Raw genomic sequence first — 24,262 nt, 5'->3', positions numbered from 1 at the left:
TAACTAGTGGAATGTTAGTTTTGTTTCTAATTATTATTATGTTCCAGTCCACAATTTGGATCTTCCTGCAAACTCCAACATGTCCACCCACACCATTGATTTTATACTTTCTTGGTTGATGACCTTCTCTGACATTCTCTCTTTTCTCCAGTTCTTACCATATTTGTGTTGGGTCTAATTTGTGTAGTGAACATCTTCTTATATCTTGTGGCCCTGTGTTCCTGACTCTATCCTGAAAGTTACAGTTGTGATGTCAGAAAACACATAGGACTTTACTTCCTGATTGCATTGTTGAGTGGTTGCATTTACCCTGTACTTTTTGTTTCCAGACAGTTCCACATGAGAGATGGGCACTGTACAGATACATGAAGCACATTGTGTGAGTTTTCTGTTATTCACAGCTGAATGCAGTCTCTAAACAATGAACTTAATATGTGGTCAATAATTAAAATTTTCATGCATGCAAAATAAGATACATATTTTTTAAGTCTGACACAAGGTTCTGTACATATTTCTTAGAAAAATCCAAGTAAAACTGTCTTTATGTTTGCTGTATACTTAAAACATTATCTTTCATGTACTGAGAGAGGATATGTTAAAATAGTCCAATACAGTTATGTATTATCGAATCAGTAATGTAATTTTTGTCTTTTCAAACATGTTCTGAGATTATAGTACATAACTATCTTAAATTTTTTTCATGTGAGTTTTCTTATAATAGTTTCCCATTAAAGCAACTTATTCATTCATAAGAATAAAAGCTTATATATTGGCTATGTCAATGCCCACCAGAACCCAAGAGAAACACACCTGCAGTTGAACAAAATTGGGTTTGCTGACTTATATGCAGTGGGGTGACCACATAGCATGAAGAACAACAGGACATCTCAGAAATTCTGTTAGAAAGAACATATGGGAATCAGACTTATTTCAGATGATTTGGGGGGACACTTCAAAGAAGCTTTGCACCAGGTTGGCTGTTGCCAGGAAGTGTGCAGTAAAGTATTAACTCAGCAGGCTTTGGTTGCTCAATCTCCACACTTTTCAAAGAACGCACTGGTCCTTGACCAGCTCCTGGGAAATAAGTTCTGAGTCCTTGGACTATTCTGTCCGATAAGACTGTTTTGTCTGCCTGAGGCCTTGGGCCACACTTTTTATCAGTTTGACTAGATAGTTTATGCTAACAGTGTGACTTAAGGTGAATGCCTGTTTTGTATGCATAAGGCCATAGGTGAAGCTGTATCCATTTGACCTCTGAGGAAAACAGCTGGAGACTGATTGGCTAAGCTCAGTTACGTGGGTTCTACATGACCCCCCAATAAAAATCTGGAGACCAAAGCTCAGGTGAGCTTCTGCGATTGGCAGCAGTTCACATGTCACTATCACTGCTGGGTGCTGTCCACGTGACTGTACTGAGAGAAGACAACTGGAAGCTTGCTCCTGATTTCTCCTCCACTTCACCATATATATGCCTTTTCCCTTTGCTGCTTTTAATCTTATCCTTTCACCATAATCATGATATAATGGCTTTTCTGAATCCTATCAGCCCTAATGAATCATCAAGTCTGAGACAGCTCTTGGGGACTTTTTTTTTTTTTAATAAAATTTATTTATTTTATTATTTATTTTTGGCTGCATTGGGTCTTCGTTGCTGTGCGTGGGCTTTCTCTAGTTGCAGTGAGCGGGGGCTACTCTTTGTTGCAGTGAGCGGGCTTCTCATTGCAGTGGCTTCTCTTGTTGCAGAGCACGGGCTCTAGGTGCGTGGGCTCAGTAGTTGTGGCGCACGGGCTTAGTTGCTCCGTGGCATGTGGGATCTTCCTGGACCAGGGCTCGAACCCGTGTCCCCTGCATTGGCAGGCGGATTCTTAACCACTGCGCCACCAGGGAAGTCCCTGACTGGGAATTTTAATATTTCTTGTTTAGAAGGCAAAAAGAAGGGAATGGGGCTAAAATTAACTTGTAAGGAAACAAGTCAGTTTTGTTAGCTAGACTAGGAGAAAATTTCATCATTTTTGTGATTTGCATAATTCTTTTGATCCTGTGTGATGACATGATCACAGAGTGCTCTTGCTTGTGCCTTACTCCATAACACCCAGTGGCCTTGTCTGATGACAGTGTTGTTTAAAATGGTTTCTGTTTAAGGGACCTGCCTGGTGGTCCAGTGGTTAAGACTGCACTTCCACTGTAGGGGGCACAGTTTCGATCCCTGGTCGGGGAACTAGGATCCTGTACGCCACCACGTGGCACAGCCAAGAAATTAAAAAAAAAAAAAAAAAAAAAGGTTTCTGTTCAGCAAAACACCACAGCCTAGGAGTGAAGACCAGGCCAGGTAGATCCCCGTTCTCAAGGGCTGATTCTTTTTTCTCACTATGTGAACATTTTAGTATGTTTACTATATATCTGCCACTGTTTTGTTTCCCATAAATTAGTTCAGTTAATGTAAATTGAGGTAATCCTCCAAAACTATAATGTAGATATTCTAATCTCCTTTTGTGAGTTAACTGGGGCCTACAGATTACAAAGCTAGCAAGTGGTAAAGACAGGATCAGGATTCAAAACAAAACCTTCTAGCCCTGAGACCATGCTCTTCACTGCATGTTAGTCTTTGAACCTCCTTAATACACCAGCCATTCTAAGCTCAAAACAAAATTAGGCCCAATCATGGCACACATGGTAGACTCTCAATGCAGAAGCAGGAAACAAGTCCTTGCAGTTCTCATTTGGCATCAAAGATGGAAATATGTGTCTTGGTAGAAAATAATCCATGATAAGAGAGATAATAGGGAAAGCAGGAGGGTGTAGTCTGTATTTTCTTTTTCCTCTGAAAGGCAGGGGCATCAGTGAGTGAGGATGTGTTCATTAACTTATAATTCCATCATCTAGTGTCTTAAGTAAACACTACTAAAGGAAATACTCAAGGGAAGTAGAATAATGAGTCTCCATAAAAATAAAATCCTACAGACTTGTGGTTGCCAAGGGGGAAGGGGTGGGGAAGGGAAGGATGAGGAGTTTGGGATTAGCAAGTGCAAACTATTATATATAGGATGGATAAACAAGGTCCTACTGTATAGTACAGAGAACTATATTCAATATCCTGTGATAAATCACAATAGAAAAGAATATGAAGAATATATATATATGACTGAATCACTGCTGTACAGCAGTAATACAACATTGTAAACCAAGTATACTTCAATAAAATTTGAAAAATAAAATAAAATCCTACTCATGGTTCAATTTGCAATAATTAAAAGCTTTAGCTCATGTGACATGTACTTAGGAATTGGAAAGGGTTTCTGTCATCAGTGTCCCATCATTTATTTGGGACACAGAGTGTGGCTGTTTATACTTCTTTTGAAAGAACTGTAAATTGGATTATATATTTGGCATTATCATTTTTCTATTATAGTCCAATGAGAGTTTTGTATCCCGGAAATCAGAGTTGCCCCCTAGTTTGCAAAAGAAATATGGTCATTTGCACAGCTATACCCTAGCATGTGGCTTTCTCTATGAGCAGAATGATACCTATACAAGCTCTCGGAAATCTCCCGGTAGATGCAAGGAAAACTGCGGTCAGTGACGGGATTTTTCTGCATCATAAGTCCATTTCAGCTCTCAAATTCCTTTCCCAAGCCCATTTCTGTGTCCTTTTGCTGAGAGACTTCATTAAGGGATCCACACCTGTCTCCATTTTGGGACTATTTCCCCTAAGCAGTGCCATGTGGCAGTGACTGGGAACAGAAAACAAGGGCAACCAGGGCCCAGGACAGTTACTAACAAACTTTGGGCCAAGGGCAGAGGAACCGGCTCTCGATCATCTTCAGCTCAGCAGCAAGTCAGGGTCACCACGCCTACCACAGTCTCACCACCGCCTCGACGCTGGGCCCACAGACGCCGCATGCGCAATCACAGCCCCTGTGTCGCTGTCGACCACCACGGGTCAGGAGCAATCGGGGCTGGGGCTCAGGGCTGCACATGCGCAGTCCACGCCTAGAGCCAGCTGGACTCTGGCTCCTTAGTCATTCGCAGGCTCCAGGCCGGCTTTGAAGAGCCCTCCCCTTTGTCCTCCAAGTTCACTCACTTCCTGGGACACCACCCCAGGGAACCTGAGCCCCTTGAAAAATGCAGTTGGAAGAAAGACAGCCCGCAGAGACTAGATTCCAGGCCCTCATTGCTTCCAGCACACAACGCGGCCTCCACGCCCCACCAGCTGCCCCCAGAGGCTGCTGGCCATTCTGACCTTTGTCGACTGCCCAGGTTCAAGTAGATTATCCTTCCCGTGTTGGAAGCTGCGGCCTCTGGTTTTCCGGAAAAGCCCGAAAGGACGCCAGGCAGGGCCGAAGGTAGCGGAAATCTCTGCCTTCTAGTCCGGCCTCCCTGGACCTCACTTCCGCTTCCAGCCGGTAACCATGTACTGAGGCCAGGCGAGGGGTTGGGAGGTTTCCCGAGGCTTCAACCTCCCTTCCTTCCCCGACCATGGCTGCCACTGGGAAGGCAGCTAGGTGCTAAGGAAACCACAGCGAATGCTGAGAGACTTAGTAGAGAATATGACAGCTAAAGAGGGATTGCACACCTTGGCAGCCCCAATGCAGTTCCTCCCTGAAAACAAACGGACAACCAAAACCCTCTGTATCGTCAGGTAGTGAGGGGCCTGTTCTTGGAAGAGACCTAAAGCAGAGTGGCTGGCTGGAGCATCCTTGACAAGGGATGTTGGTCCTTGACTCTCAGGGCCTCAGGCTCTTATCATGTGGTGGCGATGTCCCCTTGGCAGTTTCTTATGGTGAGTGCCTTTGAATGTTATGCACGGTGAGGGCTCATCATTGTGAGGTCCCTTCCCTCACCAGGTCGGCTGAAAGACCCTCCTTTGGGATTTGTTTTGAGTGCCAAGGGACATCACTCTGCCACATGGGAAGGGGGTGAGAACTGTATGGGTCTGTTATGAGCTTTGAACAAAACCCTCATTGTTTGTGTGTAAGTATGTAAGTATCTGAACCTGGTCATTCAACAAGCGTTTACTGACCACCTATGTACCAGGTCCTGTTCTACATGATGGAGATGCAGCAATGAATAGACACACACACACACACGCACACACACAAAGTCATGGGGATGTAATGAACAGCAAGGTGACTATAGTTAATAATACTGTACTGTGTATTTAAAAGTTGCTAAGAGAGTAGATCTCAAAAGTTTCAGTACACATACTGGGGAAAACCCAGAGACAGAGAAACACTACAGTCATCCATGCAGTGAGATGCACAGACAATCGGCACTCCTGTCAGGACACAGGAACCACCACTCAAACACCTTAACCTTCCCAGACAAATGCATGTGGTGGCGTGACAAAATCACACAAACTTTGTCACTGGGACATACACGTGGACACACTCAGACACAGACACACAAATTCAGACACACTGGCAAAGATGATGTCTCCAGAGAAACTAATACACTCCCAGAGATACACAGCCTACGGCCTCTGCGACTCCCCCACTCCCCAACAGCTCTCTTTACTTAGGACTAACCAACACCTGATACGTCATCTATTTCACTTGTTATCTCTCCTCCTGGTACAGGGACTACACGCTTCCTGAACCTGCACAGTACAAAACGCCTCTCTCCCTAAGAACCACAAGAACCCAACCTGTGGGAGAAGTGTCAGGGGCCCGATGTGGCTTGGGTTATGATGTTCCAGCCCCCCACACTGCTGAGGATTCTACCAGCAACACACTCATCACTACCTTTACCCTTTGTCACTTTGCTTTCCAACTGGAAACTCAATGCGGGCAGCAATGGTGTCTATCTTGTCGACTGGCAGCCATGTGTCCTGCACTGTCGTCCCCTCGGCAGCGCTCTCTGCTGGCCTCATGTGCCCGTAGACTCCACTCTGTCCGCCCTGGATGGCCCCAATGTCCTTCCGGAGACTCCGAGGACGGGTGCTTAGGGAGCGCGGACTACACATCTCCAGGCCACAGAGATAAGTCTTGCTGATGCGCAAGAAGTGGTGACCCGACTTCCATCTTTCCCTGGGCGGCCTGTCAGTCGCCCCACCCACGAGCACCTGCGCACTTCTGCGAAGTCTGCGATCCCGGGTGTCTCCAGCAGCGTTTAAGAGGCGGTTGCGTTGCATGCCGGGAGGAGTCTGGGAGCGGGGCTCTGGGCGTCTGCGGCGTCTTTTTCTGAGATCTCCATTTCCCACAGGCCACAGCGGCTGAGACTACGCTGAGCGCAGGCATTGGTAGAAGTGCGCATGCGAGGCGGCGGGGCGCGACCCAGAGGGGAGGTGGGGGGGAGGCGCGACCGGAAGTAAGAAGTTTGAGCGGGATTGGCGCACCTGCAACCTAAATCCTCCGGTGGTGGATGATCATGGGGCAGTGGGTGTATGCACGTGCGCGCCAACGGGCAGGCCATGGCTGGAGGTCCCTTTGACGTTCCTGGAGGTTTTGAGATTGGTGTGCACCTTGGAGCTTGTGGGCGCTGAGCTGATACTCCTGAGGAAGCGGGGGTTGCTGTGGCCACAGGCCATCTGTCGCTTTGTCGCAGGTTCTGCTACTGCTGTGTTTCTGTCATCTCCCAGCCCCATGCGGCTGCCGCAACGTTCCACGAGCGGGAGTGTAGAACCCTCATGATGTCTCCCAGCAAGAAGTCACAGGACCCGGCCTGATGCAACTTTAGAGCTGGATGGCCTCCAGACAGGCCCAGGAAAGACATGACGCTGATGCCCAAGGATTAAGAGGCCCCCAGGCGGGTCTGTTGGGGAGAACTGTAGGGGCACTTTTATGGTTCCGACCAGAGCATTCCCAGAGATCTCACTGGAGGAACCTGGCATAAACTCGGAGAAAGATTCCAGGAGCCCTTTCACTTCTCTCCTGTTGTGCAAGGCTAAGGACAGACGTGGTCCTTGCGGGTGTTCCATAACTTTAGACCGAGTTCCAAGAATCTGTTTGGCCCCAAGTCCTTCTCCCCGCCCCTTCCAGGTCCTTCAGCATTTACTGAGGATTCCAAGATGGGGGTGAGGTGGGTGTCAAGGTTCAGGAGTTTTAAAATTTCCTTAGCAAATGAAGGCTTTTTTTTTCTATTATTTTTAATATACATGCAGTAAAATTCACTATTTTAAGTGAAGTGCCATGAGTTCTTATAAGTGCAGAGATACACCAACACAGTCAAAATGAACACGCCATCACCCTGAAAAGAACACAGGTGCCCATCTGTTTTCAAATGCCCCACCCATAATCACTAACCTGTTTGTTTCCTGTACTCTTGTCCTATCCACATCTCATAAAAGGAAAGCCTTCCTTTGTTAGGAGTCTTTTTGTAAAACTTGATGCCATTTTTCTAAAATTCAGAAATCACACTTGCCTTCCAGTGTTCTAAATGTCCAACACTTCCCAATAAAGATTAAGCAGAACTAAAACCTTCAAACCTGACATTCCATTTTTATGAGCTACATGAGTTTGGGCAACTCTGTGCTCCCCGTGCTTGTCATCATCTGAATGATAGGAGGGAAGGAGGTACAGATGATTGTCAAATCACATCAAACTATGGAGTGCTATGAAAACCTAAGTTAGCATGGAAAAAAAATTAGAGGTTAGACATCAACTGCTCTTTAATAAAAATAACTGACTGCTTCTGTTCTACCAATTAGTTTTAGCCAACCTCAATTACTTACGCTTTCTACACTCACCAAACACCAGCCCAAATCGGAAAATATATTCTTTCAAACAACCTCTGACTGGTACATCCCACTGTCTATGCATTCATTCAAATTGCTTTAACTCAATACATTCAGTTTTCTTTGATCAAACCAATGTGGTCCTGGTGGCTTTTGGCTAGAGACCATTGACAAAACCATTATTTAAGCTTTTATTATTAACAATGAATAAGCAGTCCATTTAATGACAGATGTTGAAGTATGTAACAATAAAAATGTTTATATGACAAAACACCTTAACTTGTATATGCCAGCTAATACTGTCTCAGACTGTATAATGCTTAAATTAACAATATTAGTTGATTTAAAATCCATAATTGCAATGGAATACTTTAACATATTCTCAGTACGTGAAAAATAATAACATTTGTTAGTATTACGGGTTGAACTGTGTTCCCCCCAAAATTCGTATGTTAAAAGTTCCAGTATCTCAGAACATGACCTTATTTGAAAATATGGTTGTTGCAGATATAATTAGTTAAGATGAGGTCATACTAGAATAGGATGGGCCCTAACCCAATATGTATGGTGTCCTTATAAAAAGAATGCCATATGAAGAGACAGGCATGCACAAGTAGAATGCCATGAGAAGATTTTTTTTTTGAGGGGCTGCTGCATTGGGTCTTCGTTGCTGAGCGTGGGCTCTTGTTGCAGTGTGCGGGCTTCTCTTGTTGCGGAGAACGGACTCTAGGCACGCAGGCTCCAGTAGCTCTGGCATGTGGGCTCAGTAGTTGTGGCGCACAGGCTTAGTTGCTCCGCGGCATGGGGGATCTTCCCAGACCAGGGCTCGAACCCGTGTCCCCTCCATTGGCAGGCGGATTCTTAACCACTGCACCACCAGGGAAGCCCCCATGAGAAAACTAGTTACGTTTGTTGCAAGCCAATGAGCTAACAGAAGCTAGGAGAGTGCTGGAACATCCTTCCTTAGCACTTTCAGAGGAAGCATGGTCCTCCCAACATCTTAACTTTGGACTTCTGCTTCCAGAACCATGAGACAAAAATTTCTGTTGCCCTAGCCACCCAGCTGTGTGGTGCTTTGTTACAGAAGCCCTAGGAAACTAATACAGTTAGTATACAAATGATTTGGAAACATAGTAAACAAGATATTTCTAAGACATACCTACAAAAGATTTTTCTTGAAAATAAAACACTGTTTTTAGTGACTTAGAATCAAACATAATAATTAAACCCATATCAAGGAACTGCATTCAGCTCTAACAGACATCTCCCCAAACTTACGAGGAAGATGTTTGTTCTCACGTAGGACTGAGTCAGTGCATTTAAAAATACAGTAAGGCTTCCCTGGTGGTACAGTGGTTAAGACTCTGCACTTCCACTGCAGAGGGCACAGGTTTGATCCCTGGTCGGGGAAGTTCTGCATGCCACATGGTGCAGCCAGGAAAAAAGAAAAAAAGAAAAAAGAAAAAGAAATACAATACCTTAACAAAGTCCCATGCATTGTTTTGTTTTCCTGCAACATTGTAGCTTTTGTGGTAGAATCACGATCAGAGAGTCACTAAAAGTTTTGAGAACAAAGAGTTTGCTATACAAATGAGACCTTGTAAAATATGTTAACATCTAGAGAAGAGTGGAATCACAGCATCAGAGATCACTAAACATGAGTCTGAATTAGTGGTCTGCAGGACATGTTAGGGTTTGTAGGAAAATCCAAATTGTGAGTGCCTGACCACATGACTGAATCCCTGACACCAAGCTCTTGGAGGTATTTATGGAAGCCTATAACTCTGAGAAAAATAGAAATCAAGTACTTGGCATTTCTTTTGATGATACTCTTGATTGGTAAGGCCAACAATCAGGAAAACAGGCTGAAAGCTGGTTTCCAAGTAGCCCCTATGCATCTCTCTCTGATACTTTAATGTGGCTGCAAAAACTTAGTAATGGCTTCATTTCTGCCTTCCAAATCTCATGCCAATAGGCTACTGGTAAATTCCAACACAGAATCATAAAGGGAAGGGATTCTGGGAACTGTAGCTCCTAACATTACCCATGCTGACATAACACAATCCAGAACTCTGTATCTCATGGTCACATCACAAGCATCTCTTAAGTAAAAACCCACTGTTTAATTCGCTATCACAAGCAAGGACAAAGCAAAGGGCAAAAGCTGAAAGTAACAATTCACATGAGACTGTACACTTGGAAGAACTCTGCATAATTACAAATTTCTGCCAACTATTTAGAAGAAAAACAGAATAAGGCTCCACTGGCCTACATAAACAAAGATTCTCTCAATCCATGGTGGAAAACATATAATGGTTGACAATCCAGAATCTGCCACACTAAGCCAGTAGGAAAATCCAAACAAATACCACAGTGTCATGGTTCCAATAACCTCTTAAAAGACAATTTAAAGAACTAACGTATTAAAACTACTTATATATTAAAAATACACTTCAAATCACCCATGAGTCCAACAAACTGTAAAGATAAATGTTTTATTTCCTAAAACATAAGAAAAACACTTCCTGCAAAATTTACGTACTGTAGCCAAAAGAGTACTTCAGCAGTTAATTTTCATCTAAATGTTTATTTGCAAAAGAACTGGAAATACACTCTCTATGGGTCCACTTTAGTGATGAAGGACTCATAAAGGCAATACCAGGTTTACAACTTTTGTAAGACTTCTCTCCTGATGTGAATTTTCTGAAGCACTGTGCATGAATTCATTTGCAGGAGGATTTCCCGAGTTACATACATAGTGTTTCTTGGTAGTATGTATCCTCACATGTCTTCTTAAGGATGAGGAACAACTGAAGGCCTTTCCACACTGCTTACATTCATATGGTTTCTCTCCAGTGTGCATTCTCATATGTATTGGTAAAGATGAGGGCCATTTGAAGACTTTACCACATTCCTTACATCCGTAAGGTTTCTCTACAGTGTGTGTCCTCACGTGCTGTTGCAAAAGTTCAGGCCAGCTGAAGGCTTTCCCACATTGCTTGCATTCATAAAGCTTCTCGGCAGTGTGCCTTCTCATGTGTCTTTGTAAGGAGATGTGGCAACTGAAAGCTTTCCCACAGAGCTTGCATTCATATGATTTGTCTCCAGGATGCATTCTCACGTGCTCTCGACAGCAAGCAGACAAACTGAAGGCTTTCCCACATTGCTTACATTCGTAGGGTTTCTCTTTAGTGTGTGTTCTCGTATGTTTTCGCAAGGATATGGGCCAGTTGAAAGTTTTTCCACACTGCCTGCACTCATAAGGTTTCTCTCCAGTGTGCACTCTCATGTGTCCTCGAAAGGATGAGGGGTGGCTGAATGCCTTACCACACTGGTTACATTCATAGGGTTTTTCTCCACCATGCGTCCTTTCATGCCTTCGAAATGACTGGGGATAAATGAAGGCTTTTCCACATTGCTTGCATTCATAGGGTTTCTCTCCAGTGTGAATCCTTTCATGCCTTCGAAAGGATTGGAGATAAATGAAGGTTTTCCCACACTGTTTACATTCATAGGGCTTCGCCCCCGTGTGTGTTATCATGTGCCTTCGAAAAGCCGAGGAATAACTGAAGGCTTCCCCACATTCCTTACATTTATGTGGTGTCTCCCCAGTGTGCGATATCATGTGTCTTCGAAAAGTTGAGGAATAACTGAAGGCTTCCCCACATTCCATACATTTATAGGGCTTCTCTCCAGTGTGTGTTATCATGTGTCTTCGAAAAGTTGAGGAATAACTGAAAGCTTTCCCACATTCCTTACATTTATATGGCTTCTCTCCAGTGTGAGTTCTCACATGACTAGTAAGACTTGAAAAATCAATGAAGGCTTTCCCACATTGCTGACATTCATAGCTTTTCTCCGCAGTATGAATCCTTATATGCCGGTTGAGGGAAGAAGTACGAGGAAAAGTTTTTCCACATAATTTACACACATAGGGTCTCTCTCCACTGTGGGTTCTCACATGCGTCCTTAGGTGTGAACGACAACTGTAGGCCTGCCCACATTCCTGACATTGATACGGTTTGTGTCCAGTGCAAACAGCGATGTGACTCTTGAGGGATGAATGATGCGTGAAGACTTTTCCATCTGTACTGCATTCATACCTTTTTACTCCAGTAAGAGTTTTCTGGTACAGGTTAAGATTTGGAGTCTGACTGAAGCCTTCCCCACATTGATCATTACTTTCATGGAGTCTCTCCACCACATGATTTCTGTTAAAAATGAGAAGCATGTTATCAATGATTTGATTAATAGTGATTTATTAGTAAGTACGAGAATTACGTTTTCACCTATTTCAGTGGATGGATAGATTTTCTCCCTGACTTCTTTTTTTAAAAATAAATTTATTTATTTATTTTTGGCTGGGTTGGGTCTTCATTGCTGCGCGAGGGCTTTTTTCTAGTTGCGGTGAGCGTGGGCTACTCTTCGTTGCGGTGCACGGGCTTCTCATTGCGGTGGCTTCTCTTGCTGCGGAGCACAGGCTCTAGGCGCACGGGCTTCAGTAGTTGTGGCACACGGGCTCAGTAGTTGTGGCTCGCAGGCTCTAGAGCGCAGGCTCAGTAGTTGTGGTGCACGGGCTTAGTTGCTCCACAGCATATGGGATCTTCCCCGACCAGGGCTCGAACCCATGTCCCCTGCACTGGCAGGCGGATTCCCAACCGCTGCGCCACCAGGGAAGCCCTATCTGAATTCTTTTAAAGTGGAATGAACTCAATGCCACAGAAGGGGGCTCAACCACAACTATTACAAAAACAATGTTTCTTAAACATGGGCTCTTCTGTTGATTGTTTCCAGCTGTTTCTATCATTCAACATCAATGTCGCATTTAAGAAAAAAAATCATCGTGAAAATCTCTATGAATAAACAAATTTGATCTAGGCTTACATGTGTTTTGTTTGTTTGCTTTTTAAACTTTATGACATACTAAGATTCCCTCCTGGAATACTGCTTTCTCTCATGAGTGCGACTCACCTCAGATGTCTCCCTTGATCTGTGTGCTGATCTTCAAGGCTGAGTTCTTCCCAAATTTTTCCTAAGACGGAGGCCAAGGAATTATTTCCAGTGAACTTTGATATTTTATGCTCCTTGGATATTTTATTCCCATAAATATCCTGCTGAGAAACTGAACCATTGGCCTTAAATTGAGTCTCATCATCTGAAAGCAAAAAGGGAACAAATCTTACAAGAAAGGAGGTACCTGTTAGCCAAAAAGGACACTGAGGAGTTTAGCTATGTCAAGACTTCATCAATAACAAGTATGAGGGGTCAAAATGCTAAGCACTTTAATAAACACAGTAAAATTCTCATAAGGTTCAAAAACAGACCTCACTGGGCCCCCAAAGGCCCCATGAAATCTATATCCACCAATGATGCTAAGGGAGCTTTCTTAACAGAAAGAAAAACTCAGTTTAATACATAGATTCTCAGTCTCATGGGGAGAAACTATTAGATTCTAGCTCTATGATGGTTATGACCATGTCTGTCTTATTAGTTAACGTATTCCCTTTCCACAGTCCAATTCTTGGAACAGTGATGTGCCAGAAATGCTTGTCTCTAAATGACTAAGTGAAGGAATGATGTCATTCTTACCCACTGAGGCCAGGTTTCTGAAGTTTTCCAGCATCACATCTCTGTAGAGCTCCCTCTGAGCAGAATCCAGCAAAGCCCACTCCTCCAGAGTGAAGTCCACGGCCACATCCTCAAAGACCACCGAGTTCTGAAACACCCAAGGTATGTGCAGGAGCATGGGTGAGACTCACAGCATTGAGCAACTGGACGCAAGTCACAGGAAGTTCAAACAAGATTCCATGGTCACCTAACATCTACTCTGTGATCCAGTCATCACACCTCCTACTTTATGTCCACACTCATAGATTATCCTCATAGATTTAACAGCACTAACACACTGAACTTATCTCTACACTTTTACTGTGACCATTCAAGTCTTATTCTTCTCTAACCAAAGGGTTTAGACCACATTGGAGAAACGAAAAAAATGCTATACAAATGAAATAATATTTGCATTTTAAGACCCATCAATCCCTTGTGACACAAGCGACTTTAGCTCCTTCTTACTGTACAACATCCATAAGCACGTGAAGCCCAAGGTCAACCTGCATGAGGTTTAAGGAATACAAACACAATGAAGGACTGGGAACTTTTCCTTCTCTTTCCGCCACCAAATATGAGAGGCCCATGGGTCTGTGGGAACCCAACTTGCTGCAAGGGCCTGCTAGCCATATTGCCTTTTTTTTTTTTTTTAACATCTTTATTGGAGTATAATTGCTTTACAATGGTGTGTTAGTTTCTGCTGTATAACAAAGTGAATCGGCTATACGTATACATATATCCCCATATCTCCTCCCTCTTGCGTCTCCCTCTTACCCTCCCTAACCCACCCCTCTAGGTGGTCACAAAGCACCGAGCTGATCTCCCTGTGCTATGCAGCTGCTTCCCACTAGCTATCTATTTTACATTCAATAGTGTATATAAGTCCATGCTACTCTCTCACTTCGTCCCAGCTTACCATTCCCCCTCCCCGTATCCTCAAGTCCATTCTCTACGTCTGTGTCTTTATTCCTGTCCTGCCCCTAGGTTCTTCAGAACCTTTTTTTTTTCCAGATTCCATATATATATGTGTCAGCGTATGGTATTTGTTTTTCTCTTTCTGACCTACTTCACTATGTATGACAGACTCTAGGTCCATCCAAGCCATACTGTCTTAAAGAACTCCAGGCCATCAGGACAATCCAACTGGCTGAATGAAATATTTCTTTTGAAGAAGTATTAATTTTAACATTTTTGTGTAATAGTTATCACCAGCTCAGTTTCTACTCTTTTCCTCTGTGTATTTTCATGAAAATAGGAAGTTAGAACTGCATACGTTCCCTACACTCCTGAGCCAGTGCTGCTGCCCACCAGTTCTGAGGTCACACACACACACACACACACACACACACACACACAGTTACATGATGCCAAAACAGCTCTTCTACCAGACCCATAAAAGAGTACTCTTGCTGACCTTGAGGATAAGGTTAAGAGTCCTACTTTGCAAAGGACCTTAACATCAAAAACATCTGACAGTGGGCTTCCCTGGTGGCGCAGTGGTTGAGAATCCGCCTGCCAATGCAAGGGACACGGGTTCGAGCCCTGGTCCAGGAAGATCCCACATGCTGCAGAGCAACTAAGCCCATGCACCACAGCTACTGAGCCCATGCGCCTAGAGCCCGTAAGCCACAACTACTGAGGCGTGCGTGCCTAGAGCCCGTGCTCCACAACAAGAGAAGCCACTGCAATGAGAAGCCCGCGCACCGCAACAAAGAGTAGCCCCCACTCGCCGCAGCCAGAGAAATCCCGTGCGCATCAACAAAGACCAAATGCAGACAAAAAGAAATTAATTAATTAATTTAAAAAAGAAAACATCTGACAGCAAATTTAGCCTTGAGTATAAAATACATAGAGCATTCAGCAGTGCTTTCCTACGAAGGAAACACTCCCTTGCCTCGAATTCCAGGAGACAGTGATTCCACACAAACCATCCTAGAGGCTGCACTCTCAATTTCTCTCACGTCCACGTCCCTCCCCTGGTGGGCACATAAGCGTGTCAGGCCAACCCCTAAGCACAGGGACCACTGAGCTGCATGCCTCCCTTAAGCCATGGTTTTTTAAAAAGTTCATCAACCCACTGACATCCATGAGCGGGGGAAAGAAAACACTCTCATGTAATAATCCTGATGCCAGTACTTAGTATATATTCAACAGAGTAGCAGCATAACAGGAATATCCCTACTGTACAGGGAACAACAGGAGCTTCTGGAGCTTCTGGAGGTGAGATGCTCTCCATACAGTTATCTGTAGTGTTTCCTCTACGTAGTGTGCAGGAAAGGAGTTGACATTGCAAACCTTAACTTTATCATTGGCAATGACTGCTGGCAAGGTTGGCCTTGGCCAGTGTGTGGGAACTTTAATTTCTGAAGGTTTCACATCACCCTTATTATTACTCCCTGTCTCCGACTGTGCAGACAACACCGTTAGTGCTGAGCAACTGCTTTTTGCCTGGGAGTCTGGGCTTTGGGTCCATGTTGGGCAGAGGATGCTCACATGATCAGCTGTGAGCTGATAAAAACCCCCGGGGAACTGAGTCCCCAATAAGCCTCGGGTAGACGGTATTTCACATGCTGTCACAATTCATCGCTGGGGCTATCAGGTGTGTTATGTGTGACTCCACTGGGAAAGGACTCTTAAAAGCCTGCATCTGGTTTCCTTCAGATTTCTCCTCATGTGCCTTTTCCCTTTGCTGATTTTGCTGTGTTCTTTTGCTCTAACAAATCATAGTCATGACTCCAACTATATGCTGTCACGTGAGTCTTATCTGCAGGACCTAGGGGTGGCCTTGGGGACACCAGACACATTAGAACTGGGATTTGCTAGAGCAACCCCGATTCACTAAAATATGACAAAAGCACTGTCTGGGAAGTGGGAGGGTGAAGGGGGAGGGGATGGCAAACCTTTGGGGCAGGGTGGCTATGGAGTCATCCAGGGTATGAAAGGGCAGCTGAACTGTCTGGTGTGAGGCTAAAAGTTGATTGAGGTATGGGAATTCCCTGGCTGTCCAGTGGTTAGGACTCGGCGCTTTCACTGCTGGGGCCTGGGTTCCATCCCTGGTCGGGGAACTAAAATACCACAAGCCGTGCCGGGGCCCAAAAAAAAAAAAAATGTTGACTGAGGTAAAAATAAGCAATCCAACTCCAGGAGGGCTGGCTCACTGGATATACCAGCTGCCTGTGGACATGCAGGCCAAGTGAGAAGAAAATCAAAGTTCAGCACAGGTAACACCTTTGATTTTTGCTCTCTCTTCCAGGCAGGAGGAGAAAGGGCCCCCAAGTTCCCAAAAGTGAGCTTTGGATAGGCAAAAAATGTTAAAAGATTGTACTGCATCAGGAGAAAAAAAGTTAAATCAGTTCCTAGAGCTGAAGCAAAATTTTAGACAAACCAAAGGGGAGGGGATAGCCAGCCTTTCTTCAGCCTAGCTGCTGGGCCTCCTGGCCCACCCACATGTGCCAGCCAGGATCTTCCCAGCTATAACGCTATCCCTGTAAACGCTAAATACGTTTATAGGGATAGGCTGAAATCCTAACCCCTGATACCTATAAATGTGACCTTACTTGGAAATAAGGTCTTTGAAGATGTAATCAAACTAAGATGAGGTCATTAGGATGTGCCCTAATCCAATGACTGGTGTCCATAGGAGACGGGGAAAATGCCATGTGAAGACAGAGCCACACAGAGAAGGCAGCAGAGGAACAAGATGGACGCAGAGACTGGAATCATGCTGCCACAAGCAATGGAACGCCTGGGGATACAGAAGCTATAAGAGACAGGAAATGACCCCAGGACCCTAGAGAATTCTGAGGGAGCATGATCCTGCCAACACCTTCATTTCGGACTTCAGCCTCCAGAAATGTGAGAGAACACCCACATTGTGGTAATTTGTTATGGCGGCCCTCGGAAATGAACACAAGGTTTGATTGCAATGAGGGAAAAAAAGGGGGGAAGGGATTTTTTTTTTTTCTTTACTTAAAATGGTTTTGTTTTGTGGCTACTGCACCTGCTTGGATGGTAAAAACTGGATACTAATGGTATCTGCTTGTAATATTATAAATGCTAGAGAGATCATCCTCATCAGTGCAAAGAAAAATAAGACACAGCTTCCTTGCTGTTTCCAACTGGTGCCTGGGTTGGAATTTGAACCCTAAGTATTAGAAACAAGATCAGGTCTCCATAAATGATTTTTTACTATGACTTACCCACTGGAGGTTCAAAAAGAGGTAAACAGGGACTTCCCCGGTGGCACAGCGGTTAAGAATCTGCCTGCCAATGCAGGGGATATGGGTTCAAGCCCTGATCCAGGAAAGTCCCACATGCCGTGGAGCAAATAAGCCCATGCGCCACAACTACCAAGCCTGCACTCTAGAGCTCACGAGCCACAACTACTGAGCCCACATGCATAGAGCCTGTGCTCTGCAACAAGAGAAGCCACCGCAATGAGAAGCCCGCGCACCGCTACGAAGAGCAGCCCCTGCTCGCCGCAACTAGAGAAAACTCGCGCGAAGTGACGAAGACCCAACGCAGCCAAAAATAAATACATAAATAAATAAATAAATAAAATTTTTTTAAAAAGTGGTAAACAAAATGAAAAGACAGGCAATCTTTAAGTAAAGATACACTTTTGGAATTTTAGGTAGAAGTTTTCAGTTTGCTAAAAAGCTCTTTTGAAAACCTATTTCAGATGACCTTCAGAGGCTGATTGCCCAGCAGGGACTTAGCTGGGACTCTAAGGCAGACAAGACAAAAAGGGCTTAGGACAGTCTCAATGCAGGGAGAAAGGTACCCAGTCCTGTTGACTTTGCTTTATTCTTGCAGTCAGAAATCACAGCCATGAGAAGACTATACACCAAAGCCTGGGAGGCCTCCTAGTGAATCTCTGAACCTAGGGTGGTCATGGGGACTGCTACAGACTGAAGGTTTGTGTCCCCCCGAAATTCAGGTCAAAACCTAATCCCCAATGTGATGGTGTTTGGAGGTGGGCCTTTTGGAGGTGGCCAGAAATGGGATTCGCCCTTATAAAAAGGACCCCAGAGAGCTCCCTGGACCCTTCTGCCGTGTGAGGACACAGTGAGAAGACGGCCACCTACGGACCAGGAAGCACTCACCAGACACCGAATCTGCTGGTGCCTTGATCTTGGACTTCCAGCCTCCAGAACTGTGAGAAACAAAGGTCTGCTGTGTATAAGCCACCCAGCTTACAGGTGCCCCAGCTGACTAAGACAGGGACTCCCAACACACCTAGCTTGAAACCATCAAATATTTAACACTTTACAATATTAATTTTTTATCTTATTTTTTTGTTTTTGTGGGATTTTTTCACTCCTTTTGTAAAAATTTTTTGTTATATTACAATATTAATTTTTTAAATGTGCCATTGAGCACACATTATATGAGAAAGACAAAGAGCTTTGCACACATTAGCTCATATATACTTATAATAACTCTGTAAAGCAGACATGATTAAAACGAGTTCACAGCAGAGGAAACGCAGAACAATGAATTAATAACATCGTGTCAGCTTGGCACACTTGTCCTTCTTTCACACACACCTCACAGTTGTTTTGCTAGTGTGACTGTTACTTCCCACTGTGATGAGGAGATAAGCTAGCTTCTGCCGGGCGCTGTGGAGAGCAGCCAACAGAAACATCCTATTCCATCCTTACATCTCACACTGCTTCTCCTGCCAAAGCCCCGTGCCCATGCAAAAACGTTTTGTTTGAAGACCTGACCTCTGGCTCTTTCATTTAGTAAAATTTATTTAGGTTACAGTACTTGCAGGCACTAGGGCTACAGCACTAACAAAACAAAAATTCTGAACCACGTGGATCTTAAATTCTTTTGGAGGAAAGCAGTAAATAAGCAAATCAAATATAATTACTAAGGAAAATGTGGCAGAGCAAGGGGATTTGGAGGGGTAGATAGATAGATAGATAGATATAGATATAGATATAGATATATACATATATAGAGAGAGAGAAAGAGGGGGCAGAGATTTTCACGTGTGTGTATATACACGTTGATATCGATATACATATATATGAATGAATGGCTGTAGGGCAAAGTAAGGGAGAACAGTAAAATAACCATTTGAGATAAGACTGCAAACTGGCACCTAAAAATCAAAAACACAAATATATACATATACATACACACATAATTATATATAATTATATATATCTTCACGTAATTCAACATACTCAACATGTTGGTCATATTTGGAGAGTGGCAGAGGGGCCTGCCACTGGGGTTCATTTCAAGTCTTTTAAGAAAGCTTGTTCTACATTTAGGGCTGAGTTTCATTTAACAAAGGATTACTTTTTTTTACATATTTCTGTCAACTGTACGTATGTCACATGCATTTTCCTGCACTGATGTTATATGATACAACAGAAAACTCTAAAATCAATTCACGGGATTTACCTGTAATCATCTTAGAGTTGCTGAAAGCCATTTGATAATATTCAACAGTCATACATAAAAAAACACTCTTACCAGTGGGGAATAGATGGTAATGTGGACGACTGGATAAAGGAAAATGGACAAAAGAATATTCAAATGAGACCAAAGAACATATAAATGGTATGAAGTTCACTGTTTTCTCCAAGACAATTAGGTACAAATGAAGTGTGGACAGCTGACCTGACTCTTAGTCAACATTACATTAGCAATCCAATCTGGAAAATGCGCAAATGTGCAATGCCAGGAGACACTTGTCTTAATGCCTAACTCAACAGCTGCACATGTATGACACTAACAGAACACAAAGATAATCGTACAATAAGATTCTGAACAAGATCTCAGGATAAAAATTCAACATAAAAATAAATTTCATTACCTTTCTAATTAATAGCAACAGCAAGTTGGAAAGTTCACTTTAAAAAGATAACACATACATAAACAAATGGGACGTAATGAAATTTAAAAGCTTTTGCACAGCAAAGGAACCCATAAACAAGATGAAAAGACAATCCTCAGAATGGGAGAAAATATTTGCAAATGAAGCAACGGACAAAAGATTAATCTCCAAAATATACAAACAGCTCATGCAGTTCAATATCAAAAAAACAAACATCGCAATCAAAAAACAAACATCGCAATCAAAAAATGGGCAGAAGACCTAAACAGACATTTCTCCAAAGAAGACATACAGATGGCCAACAAACACATGAAAAGATGCTCAACATCAATAATTATCAGAGAAATGCAAATCAAAACTACAATGAGGTATCACTTGACACCGGTCAGAATGGCCATCATCAAAAAATCTACAAACAGGGTTTCCCTGGTGGCGCAGGGGTTAAGAATCCGCCTGCCAATGCAGGGGACACAGATTCGAACCCTGGTCTGGGAAGATCCCACATGCCGCGGAGCAACTAAGCGCATGTGCCACAACTACTGAGCCTGTGCTCTAGGGCCCGAGAGCCACAACTACTGAGCCTGCAAGCCACAACTACTGAAGCCCATGCGCCTAGAGCCCGTGCTATGCAACAAGAGAAGCAACCACAATGAGAAGCCCGCACACCGCAACGAAGAGTAGCCCCCGCTCACCGCAACTAAAGAAAGTCTGTGCGCAGCAACGAAGATCCAGTGCAGCCAAAAATAAATTAATTAATTTAAAAAATAAATCTACAAACAGGACTTACCTGGTGGCGCAGTGGTTAAGAATCGCCTGCCAATTCAGGGGACACAGATTCGAACCCTGGTCTGGGAAGATCCCACATGCCGTGGACCAACTAAGCCCATGCGCCACAACTACTGAGCCTGCCCTCTAGAGCCTGCGAGCCACAACTACTGAAGCCCACATGCCTAGAGCCTGCGCTCTGCAACAAGAGAAGCCACCGCAATGAGAAGCATGCACCGCAACGAAGAGTAGCCCCTGCTCGCCACAACTAGAGAAAGCCCACGCACAGCAACGAAGACCCAACGCAGCCAAAAAAAATTAATTAATTAATTTTAAAAACACTTAACTTAAAAAAAATCTACAAACAATAAATGTGGAGAAAAGGGAATCCTCATGCACTGTTGGTGGGAATGTAAATTGATACAGCCACTATTCAGAACAGTATGGAGGTTCCTTACAAAACTAAAAACAGAAGTACCATATGACCCAGCAATCCCATTACTGGGCATATACCCAGAGAAAATCATAATTCAAAAACACACATGCACCCCAATGTTCACTGCAGCACTATTTACAATAGCCGGGACATGGAAGCAACCTAAATGTAGAACATGTGGTACATATATACAATGGAATATTACTCAGCCACAAAAAGGAACAAAATTGGGTCATTTGTAGAGATGTGGATGGACCTAGAGACTGTCATACAAAGTGAAGTTAAGTCAGAAAGAGAAAAATAAATATTGTATATTCACGCATATATACTTGGAATCTAGAAAAATGGTATAGATGATCTTATTTGCAAAGCAGAAGTAGAGACACAGACAAAGAGAAAAAACATATGGATACCAAGGGAGAGGTGGGGGTAAGGAACTGGGAGAATGGGATTGACATATATACACTATTGATACTATGTATAAAATAGATAACTAATGAGAACCTACTGTATAGCACAGGGAACTCTACTCAGTGCTCTGAGGTGACCTAAATGGGAAGGAAATCCAAAAAAGAGGGGATATATGTATATGTATAGCTGATTCACTTTGCTGTACAGTAGAAACTAACACAACATTATAAAGCAACTATACTCCAATAAAAATTAATTTTAAAAAAAGGAAAAGATAACACATACAGCAGAAACTAACACAACATTGTTAATCAACTATACTCCAATAAAAATTATTACTCAAAAAAAAAAAAAGATAAGACATACCATGGTAAAAACCAAATTGAAGTAGTACAAAATCAGTTTAATGAAGGCTATAAAAAGAACCTAACAAAAATTTTAAAACATGAAGGATAATAACACAGCAAAATGAAATAAATGACAAGATGGCACATGTTCCTAAAAAGAAATCAGTGTTACCAAGATATCAACCCTCCCAAGACAGTCTTTATAAAATTCCATAAAATTGCCAAACCAGATGTTTTTTAGGATTTGACAAATACCAACTTTACACACAAATGCCCCCAAACAGGCAAAATACTCTGAAGAACCAGGCAGGAATCCGTCTATCACACTGCAAGGGTTATAAAGCAGCAGGAACTCCTGACAGGATGGAATTGGCAAAGGAATGGACGACTAAATCTACAGAAAGGAACAGAGCCCGAAGCAGGCCTGTGTCTACGGGGCGGGGGAGACCTGATTCACCACAGGGTACCCACGGGGAGCCAAGCAGAAATGATAGACACTTCCACACATGGGACAGGACAAACTGGTATCTAAGTAACATTCGTGTATTCCCACCTCTTCCATGGACAATACCCAATTTACTGCAGATTTAAGCAAAGTGTATCGCAGATAATAAAAAACAACAGTATCATCTACTGTCACAAACTAAATAACTGGTATTTTTGGTGAATCTTTAAAATTCACCAATTTCACCTACCACGCTATGTGGTACTGTATTCACTTCTCTGCAGCTGTACAGGAAGGGACAGGCCTGAGAAACTTACTACAGACTGGAGGAGATTTTAAAAGAATGTTTAACAAACGTAATGTATGACATTTTTTTTTTTTCCTGAAACTCACTCCTTTGAAAATACTTTATCTTATGTTTCCTGCTGTACTAATTCAATGTATTTTACACTTGCTGAAAATCTGAGGTTCCAGTAAGTGAATACATCTTTTCAAGGTGAAAAACCCAGGGAGGGGCTGTGTTGAACTGGTACCCAGACACAGATGACTCAGGGTCAAGTGCAGCCACGCTACCACGAGGGGCACCCCTCCCCCACTGCTCACTAACGTGCTCCCTGAACAAAGGACACTGGCTGTGTCCCCGCTGTGTCGCCAGTGCATTTGGCTTGGGGGGTGGGAGGGGGTGAGGGGTACTGCCCCACCTCACGGTGGGCTTTCCTTGACCTTTGCGTTAGTTTTTCTCCCTTCACTTGTGAGAACCCAGGGAGCAGGAATCATTTCCGTCTTTTCCCCTCAGGCGTCCGGTCAGCTGACAAGTAGTGTCCCTCCAGGGAATGAGAACTGGGGCTGGGGTCATTTAGGACGGAGGACCTACCAGGAGACGCCCTCCCAGCCCCGGGCCCCCAAGCAGGTCTCCCCAGGCTCCCCGCCCGCCCCCGCAGGCTGTCGGCTGGGAGGAGACGACCAGGGGCTGATGTTCCCAGACCCCCGGGAGGAGGGCAGTTGTGCACATCTAGGTCACCCAGATAGTCCTGAGACACCGGTCCCACAAGCGGGGACCGGACAGGACGTCGGGACCCCACCCCGCGACCGCTTCCAGCCGGTTCCGGACGGTTCGTAAAAGCCCCTCCCGGTCTCGGGCCCCGGTCCCGCGGACTCACCATCTCCGCCGGGCTCCCGGCTCTCCCGGGCGTCCTTGCCGCGGCCCGCGCAGGTGAGAGGTACGGGGACCGGACACCTGGGCCCGCACGACGCAGGTGCGCACGAGCGCCACGACTGGCCGAGAACTACCCGCTCACGGGCTGGGAGCGTGCTCTGACTGGACGGTGCTCCTGGCACTCTCTTCCACCTGGCTCTTGATTGGGAGATGCTTCGTGCCTCACCGTTCTGATTGGACAGTGCTTCGGGCATTGCTACTGCCCGGGCCCCTGAATGGACGGTTTCCCGAGACCCGCCCCTGGAGCCCCTGATTGGACAGTTCTCTGGGCCCCGCCTGTGAGCGCCTGATTGTTCCCCGGGCACCGCCCCGTCGCATCTGATTGGACATTCCTCCCAGGCCCGCCCTCTGGTTATTGAGGCCTTCGTGACACATTGCGGACCGACCCGCCCGCGCGGGACGTGGGCTCCGAGCAGAGCCCGCTCTCGGGCGGTCGAACCCGGCGTCCTCCCACAGTTCGGCGGCCCCTCCTTGTCCTCCTCCTGGACCTGGAAGTCCTGATTC

General features: G+C 44.5%; 1 protein-coding gene across 1 annotated transcript; it reads right to left on the bottom strand.

The window, feature by feature from the left end:
* Window positions 1-7,967: 7,967 nt before the first annotated feature.
* On the bottom strand, window positions 7,968-23,809 carry LOC132363197 (zinc finger protein 555). Its single transcript, XM_059918775.1, has 4 exons — window positions 23,703-23,809; window positions 13,262-13,388; window positions 12,644-12,827; window positions 7,968-11,883 (listed from the first exon to the last, which is right to left on the bottom strand). Exons 1-4 carry the CDS (start codon window positions 23,703-23,705, stop codon window positions 10,317-10,319), a joined length of 1,881 nt encoding a protein of 626 aa, XP_059774758.1. The 5' UTR covers window positions 23,706-23,809; the 3' UTR covers window positions 7,968-10,316.
* Window positions 23,810-24,262: the final 453 nt, after the last annotated feature.

The sequence above is a fragment of the Balaenoptera ricei genome, chromosome 3 (genome assembly GCF_028023285.1).
Source record: "Balaenoptera ricei isolate mBalRic1 chromosome 3, mBalRic1.hap2, whole genome shotgun sequence".
Taxonomy (NCBI): domain Eukaryota; kingdom Metazoa; phylum Chordata; class Mammalia; order Artiodactyla; family Balaenopteridae; genus Balaenoptera; species Balaenoptera ricei.
Note: the sequence above shows the minus strand (reverse complement) of the source record. Positions and strands in the feature narration are given on the sequence as shown.